General features: G+C 40.4%; 1 protein-coding gene across 3 annotated transcripts; it reads left to right on the top strand.

Moving 5' to 3' along the window:
* Positions 1-467: 467 nt before the first annotated feature.
* On the top strand, positions 468-9,063 carry sv2 (synaptic vesicle glycoprotein 2). Of its 3 annotated transcripts, none has more exons than XM_084059710.1 (14): positions 480-517; positions 818-931; positions 2,261-2,359; positions 2,564-2,725; positions 3,744-3,906; positions 4,085-4,206; positions 4,662-4,825; positions 4,987-5,067; positions 5,512-5,589; positions 5,825-5,913; positions 6,236-6,363; positions 7,277-7,372; positions 8,103-8,262; positions 8,433-9,063. In XM_084059710.1, the coding sequence occupies exons 2-14, from the start codon at positions 832-834 to the stop codon at positions 8,614-8,616; spliced, it is 1,626 nt and encodes a 541-aa protein (XP_083915836.1). In that variant the 5' UTR covers positions 480-517; positions 818-831; the 3' UTR covers positions 8,617-9,063. The 3 variants fall into 3 exon arrangements, with proteins under 3 accessions (XP_083915835.1, XP_083915836.1, XP_083915834.1); XM_084059708.1 differs by having other exon boundaries at positions 497-519; positions 818-934; XM_084059709.1 differs by having other exon boundaries at positions 468-931.
* The last annotated feature ends 1,241 nt before the right edge of the window (positions 9,064-10,304 follow it).

Genomic DNA, 10,304 nt, shown 5'->3' with positions numbered 1-10,304 from the left:
AAGTCTGGTACTAACTCTGGTATTCCACCACTGACAACAAATGTTGACAAATTAAGTGCTTTGAAGACAAGTCATATCAATATATATTTTCATTGATTACAAATAAAACAGGATGCATCAAATAAATACCTGAAATAAAAAAAACAAATAAAAACGTAAATAAAATGACAATGAAATCTGTCATGAAAAACATTGAGAGATGGACTGTTTGGCAATTTCTCCAGATTAGTGTTCCAAAATGTGTGATTTTTTTAGTTTTTGTATCAGGCTTGTCAACTAACTGGAAATGCCCCTATCTTGTTATTTGACATGCATTTCAAGTCAACACTTATCAATTACCTAACTTTTTGATTTATATTTATTGGATGGTGATTTCATGACCGATTTCATTGTGCTGATCATAATCCTCTTGCCTAACAGTTTTGACTTTTGAGTCACCGAATTCGACAGGTCACCAGGTCCCGTGTAGTACTTGTTACGCTCCATCCATGGGCCGCGCCGTGAAGACTGAGCTCAGGTGTAACAAAATACGACCACAATAAGTGATACTATGTGGAATTTAACTCAGATTTTGCACTCCAGTCCATCCCTAAGTAGACTTGCATCGACAAGTACAGTGTCTTGGCTGATTTTGTGCAGGCTAAACGTACTTCCTGTTTTTAGTTTTCGTAACAGTGGTTTTAGCAGGTTTTGTTGTTAGCCATGCCAGCCAGCTGTTTCATTCATTTTGATTTAATGTGTGTATGATGATGATGATGGGGTGGTGGAATCGGCTGTTGCACAGATACTTGTGACCAATCAAATTCTGTGACTCCAGATCGTGCACATTCGATGTCTCGTCGCTTGCAGTCCGGTGATGCTGATGAGGCGCGCGAGCCGCTTCTCGTCGGCGAAGATGACCCGAATCCATCAGACCTAAACTCAGATGAAGGTGGTGAGCTGAGCTCTATTATTGTTGTTGTTGTTGTTGTTGTTGTTGTTGTTGTTGTCAGTGGTGGAAGAATGTAGAAATAGTCAGTTACAAGTAAAAGTTTGGTATTCAAAGTGTACTTGAGTAAAAGTACAATAGTATTGGCGTCAAAGTATACTTAAAGTACCCAAAGGAAAAGTACTCGTTACACAGAGTGTCTCATTTCAAGTTTTCGTATGTATAAAAAATGTACAAAAATCATTTGAAAATAGCCAATCTACAAGCTCACTATACGTAATTGTACTTAATTAGTTACTTAATTAGTTAGTTACTTTCCACCACTGGTTGGGATCATTGGGTGGGGCTAAAGCCTGAAGGTTGAATATTTTGGTTATTACAAGATTATTTTTGGTCCATGGAAAACACGCATCTCAATAAATATACAATCTTGTGGCTGTTTTTATTTCTCCATTATTATTATTATTATTATTATTATTATTATTATTATTATTATTATTATTATTATTATAGTTAGGATGGGGGAGGTATGAGTTCAAATTGTGTCAAGTTAGACTTTTAGGTCAACTCTTTGACCCTAAGTATTTTATGGTTATTTCAAAAGGATAGAGGTTGGTTAGCTTATCTTTGTTCTAACTTCCAACCCCAGAGCAGAGATGTACTGTAGATGCGCCATGGTCCACTATTTTTAACTCTATGGGTCCACCCAACTGTCATTTACTGATAATTTAACTGCCACTTCAGCATGGGACTGGCTGTGTTACAAGACGATATAATAGCAGCAGATTATAGAATTACAATCTCTTGTGCAGGAGATATTAGACATGAAGTGCAAGTGCAGTATAGGGATACTATGTCGATATTGTGATATGAGACTAGATATCATATGGGATTTTAGATGTAATATCGTGATATGGATGAAAGTGTTCTCTTTTCCTGGTTTTAAATGCTGAATTGCAGTAAAGTGATATCATTTTCTTAACTATATGCCTTTACCCGCTTAGTTTACTTTACATTACGGATGATTACTTATCTTTTTTTTTTGCAATATTAGATTTTCGTCACCCAGCCCTCAGAATCTTGGGAGATTACCCAGCCCTGTGCTTGACCTTTTAAAAGTATTTTGTTGTTTAATTATTGATGCAGTTAAGGCTTTTGGCAGTATGGCTCCTACGTTTCCTTTAAATATGTATAGGCCTAACTTTGTGTGTGTGTGTGTGTGTGTGTGTGTGTGTGTGTGTGTGTGTGTGTGTGTGTGTGCGTGTGCGTGTGCGTGTGCGTGTGCGTGCGCGTGCGTGTGCGCGCGCGTGTGTGTGTGTGACCACTTCTCAGGCGAAACTATTTTTGATAGAAGCACAGTAAGCCACACCCATGATGCTGAACGGAGTGCACAAAGGAAGTTAACATATGAGGAAGCCGTTGAAGAAGCAGGTAAGTTAATGTGTAACAATATTTTTAGATGTTAATGTCAGTCGTTTGACACAGAGACTCTTTGTCTCTGTGTCATTTAACTGAAGTGAAAATGTGTGTAAAACGGTACAAAACAAAGACTCAGTCATCAATCTCAGCATATCCAGAACTAAAACAAGGTCATCAGCTAAATGTGTAACTTGAACGTTTTGTTCTTGTCCTCAGGTTTTGGTTTGTTCCATGTGTTGCTGTTGCTGGCATGTGGTTGGGCGAATGCCAGTGATGCTGTGGAAATACTGTGTGTCTCCTTTCTCCTTCCCACTGCAAGATGTGACCTCCTCCTCTCCTCCTCTGACATGGGGCTGCTTACCGCCAGCATCTTCCTCGGTTAGGATGAAGAAACACGTGGCATCGTCTAGTGGCATTAAAGGAGCACTGACTATACGTTTTTTTTAGACCTAACAAAAAATATATGTATATTTCTTTTCATGTGTCGTAATGCTATTTATCAAGATTTACACCTGGAGTTATAATATCAATACATGATTTCCTCCGCCATCGGTGTGTGAATGTGTACATGAATGGGTGAATGTAATGCGCATAAAGCGCTTTGGATAAAGGTGCTTTATAAATGCACCATTTAACTCCGCACGTGTTACCCAGTGAAACTCCTCACTGTCTGGTGAGAAGAAGCGGCTGGTAACATCAATAGGGGGGAAAAGAAGCGAAGGTGTTGTAGGATTAACTGATTACAGAATGATTGCCCACAATGTAAGTTAATATAATAGAACTTGTAAAGTATATTTCTGTTATCATAACTTAATTTTAAGCCCAAACTATTGTATTATTTAAACCATCAACTTAAACCTACATGATACATGTTCATGTAAATATTTAGTTTTACTTCTTGGTAATTGCTTATTGGCCAAGTAAATTAGTGTAATCTATTCAATATATATATGCTGTATATACAGAGAGAGAGAGAGAGAGAGAGAGAGAGAGAGAGAGAGAGAGAGAGAGAGAGAGAGAGAGAGAGAGAGAGAGAGAGAGAGAGAGAGAGAGAGAGAGATTAATGTAGAGATTACAGACCTTGATATTTGTTATTTTAACCAATCTGTGTGTAGTAATGCAATATAAGTATCACATGTGCAGTAGTTGGATTTGGTCTCCCTACTCTGGGACACAACTGATTGACAATGTCAGTAAAGTTATTTGAAGCATACAATGCACTAGATTCGACACTAGACACGCCACCATCAATATTGTAGTTTGGAGATCATTGCATTTACCAATATCCATCAGGAGCGAGCGAGAGAGAACGTTTTTACATAAAACCTTATGGATTGCATATTTATAATTTGTCTCCGTTTGACTCCTTTGTGTTATATGTATAATGTCCCCATAGGGATGATGGTGGGAGGTTACCTGTGGGGTTACCTGGCTGACCAGAAGGGGCGCCGCAGAGTCCTGGTGGTGTCTCTGACTGTCAATGGGGTATTTGGAGGACTGGCCAGTCTGGCTCCGCAGTTCTGGCTCTTCCTGCTTCTGAGATTCATCAGCGGTGTCGGGTGAGGAACACCACACTCTTTACATTGGACTGAGAGACTCACCTGTAAACTGCATGATCACAAGTTAAATCCTGCCCCCAGCAAATGTTGTGTTGGGTTGAGACATCCCTGATATAGACCATTAAACAGTTTAAAAAATCCAAGCATAACAAGCACTTTTCTTTTTTTATACCTATAGAGTTGGCGGTTCAATTCCCGTCATCTTCTCTTACTTCTCGGAGTTCCTGCCACGGCTGAGGAGAGGAACCATGATCAGTGCGCTGGCCACCTTCTGGATGGCAGGAAACATCTTGGCTGCAGGTTTGTCTGTCTCTCTGCACCAGGAAACACTTCTGGGCACATGTAAGACCTGAGGCTGATTCTACAAATGCATTCTAAATCAGTGGTTCTCAAACTTTTTCATGTCAAGAACCCTCAAAATGATATATATATATCTGTATATGTGGCTTTGGACCGCCATCTGAAAATGTTTTGTACCAGGGTCCAGGACCCCCTGAAGTGAAGATTTGTGTTAAAAAATCAAAAATTATACAAAAAAATGTGTTTTTCCTAAAATAGCAGATGTACAAGTTTGTTCTCATTCCTGAAAGTGGTTCCTGAAAAAGCTAAAAGCTAAAATGACACGGATGCTTTCCCGGTTTTACTGGGTTAAGACAGCAAAATAAATAGTTCTTAGTTAAAAGATAAACTTCATTCATGAATCATGCCCATGCACATAACTGCACTTTCTGTGTGTCTTTGTGCGGTCTCTCCAGGCCTGGCGTGGTTGGTCATTCCCAGGACTTGGGTCCAGATTCCCCTGTGGGGTCTGGACTTCAAGAGCTGGAGGTTGTTTGTGGTTCTCTGCTCCATTCCCAGCCTCTCCTCAGCTCTCGTCTTCAGTCTCCTGCTACCAGAGAGCCCAAAGTTCCTCATGGAGGTAGGAAACATGAAAGTACTAGCAGAGATCCCAGAAGCACATTTCAGGAATACTGGTCTGTTTGTGACAGACATGGTGGATGCAGTGTACTCTGTGTCATCTTGTTGACACAGAGTACACAGTGACAGTTGACACAGTGTCTGACTTGTTGTGTCTGTCAGGCTGGTCGGGAGAAAGAGGCGCTCCATGTGTTCAGCTTAATGTTTGAAGTGAACCACTGGGGCCAACGCAAGACATTCCCAGTAAGAATCACACAGAATCACAAGAATAAATGTTCACATGTTAAAATGGAAAATGTGTAGGTTTTCTGGAGCTGTAAAGACCCAATCCGTACTGTATGTCCTGTGGATATTTGAAGTGGCGCATATCAAGATGCAGTTTTTTACCAGTTCACCCACAGAAATAACTCGATTGGGCATGGCATGCGCCTCTGAAAACACTAAATAGCATTTGATCAACACAGTAACAGTGGCGACCATGTTTGAAATACTGAGGTCCTTTTGCAGTGAGGTCAATCACAGTGACAGTTCTGCATGAGGTGGAACTTTAGCTTGCATTGATTGGTCAGCTACTGCTGTATCAGCCCCACAGTTAATATCAGTTATCATCTTTTCTGTCCACTGGTGATAAGATATCATCTCAAGTCCCTGCAAGTTCTTCAGTTATCATCTCTTGGTGTTTCACAGATCTTTGGTCTGCGTACCAGTTCCACAGCTGCAGGAGATACAGGACAGAGGCACGGTCTCATAAGCCTTTGTAAAAAGGTAATAACATTCAGTACACAGTCACACACACATATGCAGTGCATACTGTACATTTACTGTGCATTCATATGCTTTCAGGAGGCATGTTAATGCAAAGACCAAAACAGAAACAAGGAATTGATGTGAAAATGAATCGGTTTGCTACTTTGTGCCTAGAGTTACGGTCTTTAGTCAATAGCAGTTGCTGTAAAGTTGACTTCATATTACGTTACGTTGTTTGTGTTTACTGCTTTAGATGCTGGGACCAATCAGAGAGCTGTTTAGAGGACAGCTGAAGACCAGAAGCATCTCCCTGCTGATCATCTTCTACTGCATCTCCTTTGGGTGAGAAGACAACACACCGCTGCCTGGGAAGGAATCAACACCGTAAATGTTTAATATGTTTCAACGCATGCAGCAGGAGAAACGCAACGCACGTCTGTTTTATCATAAGACTACTGGACTCTCTCCATAGAAATGTATGATTTCTGCCTCTGGTTATGTTTCCTGTGATCGGGGCATTTAGTCTTGGCTTGTTTCATTTCTGAGACTGACTTCCTGCCGAACTGTGATGGTGATAGAGGAGCTTTAAATCAGTTGGTTCTTTGTATTTGTATTTACAAGTCAATGCTCTCCCGTGTTTGTCTGTATTTGTGTGTGTGTGTAGGTACTATGGTCTGTGGATGTGGTTTCCAGAGCTGTTTAAGAGAGCAGAGGATGGAGGTTCTCCTTGTTCCAACATCTCGCAGTCCACCTCCCTCAGCAACCACACCTGCTACCCTGTTAAAACAGCAGGTAGCCTTCTGCTCCCACTCACTTTATACCGTATGACTCAATCAAACTTAATCTATAGCACCTGTTATTGGGGACAATTTCATCTTAACAATCAGATTTTTTACATGGTACAACTCTTATTTTACTCATTTGTAATTGTTAATTTATACTTCTTAATTGTAAGTGACTAAAATATCTAAATAATAAAACTGTGTGTGTGTACATTAGTAGTAGTTAAGTGGTTATGCTGGAGGTTGAGAATATGTTGGGACGCTCTGGGTGCACCAGAGGGCGCAATATCCTTCCCTCATCAGTACAAAGAACAGCCATGAAATATAGGTTGTCACCCAGGATTATCACCTCGGGCGTGACTGCATCAATTACGCCAGATCTCAGTTCCCTCCCTAAATAAAGAGATAATAACTGTCAAGACGGAAGTGCCTCTGCAAACAAAGCAGTATTCACGCTGGGAATGGGAGTCCCCCGACAGTGCGGGGAGGGAGTTGGCTGAAAATACAGCAGGTTCTGCTGACGACCGGTCTCACCATTACACAGCAATTCTGTGAACTGTTTTTGGGTCCTTTGTGCCTGGATTCTCCATTGTCTTCTCAGACATGAATTCTACCAAAACATCCACAGCAACCATGTTTGGTGGCTGAGTTTCATTCATGTTTGACATGATGCGTTCCTTCAACAGTGAGGTTACTAGATGCGTTTAGCTAACCCTGAGCAGCAGCACTCCCCCCACCTAAAGGCAAATAAAGGCTTTGATAATTGTTCTAATATCCATTGTGATGCGCAGCTCTAAGTATGTATTGATATTGACCTGGTATTTAGTACAATAATGATGATGATAATAACTTGCCGTGTACAACAGGAACTATGGATGTATAATATAAATCCTCTAAATGTTTGATGTGTGTTCTGTTGCCAGTATATATGGAGGGATTTGTAACAGCAGCCTCCAACCTCCCAGGAAACATCTTCTCCATTATAATGATGGACAGCATAGGAGGCAAGACACTGCTCTGTAAGTCTGCTCATCATCTTCACCAGTATCTTCTTTTTTTCTTCCATATGCAGTCGTCAGTCAATCGCTGGATAGTGGTTACATTTACATGGAGTTAATAATCTGATACTGTCGGGTTAGAACGATCTAATATCATGATCAGAATAAACGTAATAAAATAAAATGTAGTTATCCAAACTCTATCCGATAGGAATTTCATACTGATCTAAAGATGTGGTGGACAACTTTTGATTATCCATTACCTATGTAAACCATTGGATCCAATCGTTTTTTGTGTGTTAATTTGCGTCAAGCTGTCATTACGGTGACACTGTAGTTGGAGCAAGTCCAGAAAGTGACTATTGTCATTTAAAGGGGGAGTAAGTGATATATCTTTCTTAAAGCTACTGTATATATTCTGATTGCAATCATTGCTATAGAAGAGTGTTCAGTAACAGGGGTCACCCCAGCTCTTTAGTAAACAGAAAATACATCTTGGGAAAATACAGGTTGGGATACCAAAAGTATACAATCAGGTTAGAGCTTGTTTAGCAGTGTAAATGTCTAATTTAATCTTGTGTGTGTGTGTGTGTGTGTGTGTGTGTGTGTGTGTGTGTGTGTGTGTGTGTGTGTGTGTGTGTGTGTGTGTGTGTGTGTGTGTGTGTGTGTGTGTGTGTGTGTGTGTGTGTGTGTGTGTGTGTGTGTGTGTGGATGTGCATCCCTGTATCTGTCTGTGCGACATTGTGTCTAGTTTGCAGTCTGCTGATGTCCAGTGTGAGTGTGTTTCTCATTTACATGGTTCAGACTAAAGGCCAGAGTCTGGTTCTGTCCTGTGTGTTCAGTGGAGTCTCTGTCATCGCCTGGAACGCACTGGATGTTATAGGAACAGAGCTGTACCCCACACAGCTACGGTAAACAATAGCTGTATTGAGTTTCTTTTTATTTTGTATTCTGTTGTAGAGAGAAACAAGGCATAGATAGTGAGGCATGGACACCCAAGGTATCATACATGTGTACATTAATATGCCCTTTTTTAATGACATCTAATAGACTATTCACACATGTCATTGTTTTTTTTCAGGTCCTCTGCTCTTGGCTTCTTCACAGGAGTTGGTCGCATAGCCGCTATCATGGGAAACATGGTTTTTGGGAAGCTGGTGGACACAAGCTGTGCTGTCCCAATCCTGTTGGTGTCTGCTCTGCTTCTGGCTGGAGGTCTAGCCACTCGACTGCTGCCACAAAGCAAACACACAGAACTCAGCTGATTAATCTGTTGTCATGTCAGCTTGGTGGCACTGTTCAGTAAGCCTAGTGGAGCCTTGTTGTCATGGAAACACTGTGCTACCAGTGCATCCATAGTGATGATGTTTGGATCCTGAACAAAGTGTTCAGAATTTATGTTGGAAACTCATCATCATGTAAACTCGGCTACCTTCAAGCTTTGAGATTTGTGCCTTTATACATATTTTTTAATGCTCACTTGTCTCATGAAAAGGCCAAATCTAATGTCTAGATGTGTTTACGGTAGTAGTCTAGATAAATATATTTCGAAGGAGCTGTTTATACTTGTAATTCTCTTCTTTAGAGAATATTTTGAAAGGAGAAGTGGATATTCCATCTGCCAAATACCGTATTTTATTGTATTTTATTTGAATGTTATACTTACTGTAAAGGTTAACAGCAGTGTAAATAAAGAATGCCATGAGCTGGGATTTGAAGCCAGTGTATTAGTGGCACTTGATGCTCGCAAACTGTCTGAAACACCTTAATGGGTAGATTCACTTTTCACCTTTTTATCAGTAAAGATGAGTCAGTGATTTGTTGATACAACCCTGAAGACCACCAGGGTAAACACAATGTGTTGGTCAGATTTCAGACTCAACATTCTTGATAAAGGCTTTAGGGCTATTTAACAAATAGTAGGATGATTGAGTGATGTAAAGACACGCTATTTTCAAATTAACTCACTGGAAGCCAGTGTAGAGTTACCCTTTGCCAAGAGGGAGAAAAGGCTTATGGAATTCAGGCAGGACAACTCTGCTACACACATCAAGAACATTTCTGCTTTGATTAGATAAATATGTAATTAACAAAATTGCAATGTACCAACCTAACCCTAGGGATCTCTTCTGTTAAACCTTTACATGCTCCCATTCAGCCAAGTTTTTAAAAAACAACACCAAATCTCTTACCATAATTATTCAGATGACAGTCCAATTAACATAGCTCTTTCATCAAGTAGCCTGTATGGTCCCATAGATTCACTGGGCCATTGCAAAAATGTCCTGCTGTGGCAATATTTCCTTCAACTACATCAACACAAAACTGAGATATGTATGTTCATGATGTGTTATACACATAGGATGCATAGCAAGTGCTATCTTTTTTTTAGTCGGAAACGAAAGGCTGCAAGTTACTGCTCCTCTCCCTGTCTCTGAAGGCAAAGGCCAAGCCAGAAATAATCGTATTATTCCACAGTAAGGGAACGGCCACACCGCACTTTTATTTTACCTCTGCCAATGCTTTGTCAATGCAAATGCGTAGATTCTTGGAAAAAATCTGCAAGACCAAGAATCCACGCATTTGCATTGACAAAGCATTGGCAGATTCCGCCCCAGAGGTAAAATAAAAGTGCGGCGAGGCCGTGCCCTAACTCAGGGTTACAGAGACTAAATGGTTTTGTAAATTATTTCTTCAATAGCCAACTACGATTTGCCTGATGGAGGAAATGGCCACCATGATTCAAAGATTTTACAAGTCTAAAGAAAGACAAACGCACTGATTCACCACTGGTCGAGACTGATGTAAAATACATGACACAGGCACAGCTGATTATTTTTCATCTTATCCATATTTTTATTCGTATAATAAATAAAGCTGTAATACTCCAAGACCACATTTCACAACCACACAGAGGATATGATGAACCAGTTCTGAAACAGGAAGCTGGTCT

This window comes from Gymnoscopelus microlampas, assembly GCF_963454915.1.
Source record: "Gymnoscopelus microlampas genome assembly, chromosome: 6".
Taxonomy (NCBI): Eukaryota; Metazoa; Chordata; class Actinopteri; order Myctophiformes; family Myctophidae; genus Gymnoscopelus; species Gymnoscopelus microlampas.
This window is presented reverse-complemented; position numbering and strand designations above follow the sequence as displayed.

Bases quoted from the DNA above. Each gene is read 5' to 3' on its own strand.
- sv2 (XM_084059708.1), top strand. From the start codon at position 832: ATGTCTCGTCGCTTGCAGTCCGGTGATGCTGATGAGGCGCGCGAGCCG. The intron at 7,373-8,102 runs GTAAGTCTGCTC...CATTGTGTCTAG, and splicing joins AGGAGGCAAGACACTGCTCT to TTTGCAGTCTGCTGATGTCC. The intron at 8,263-8,432 runs GTAAACAATAGC...GTTTTTTTTCAG, and splicing joins CTGTACCCCACACAGCTACG to GTCCTCTGCTCTTGGCTTCT.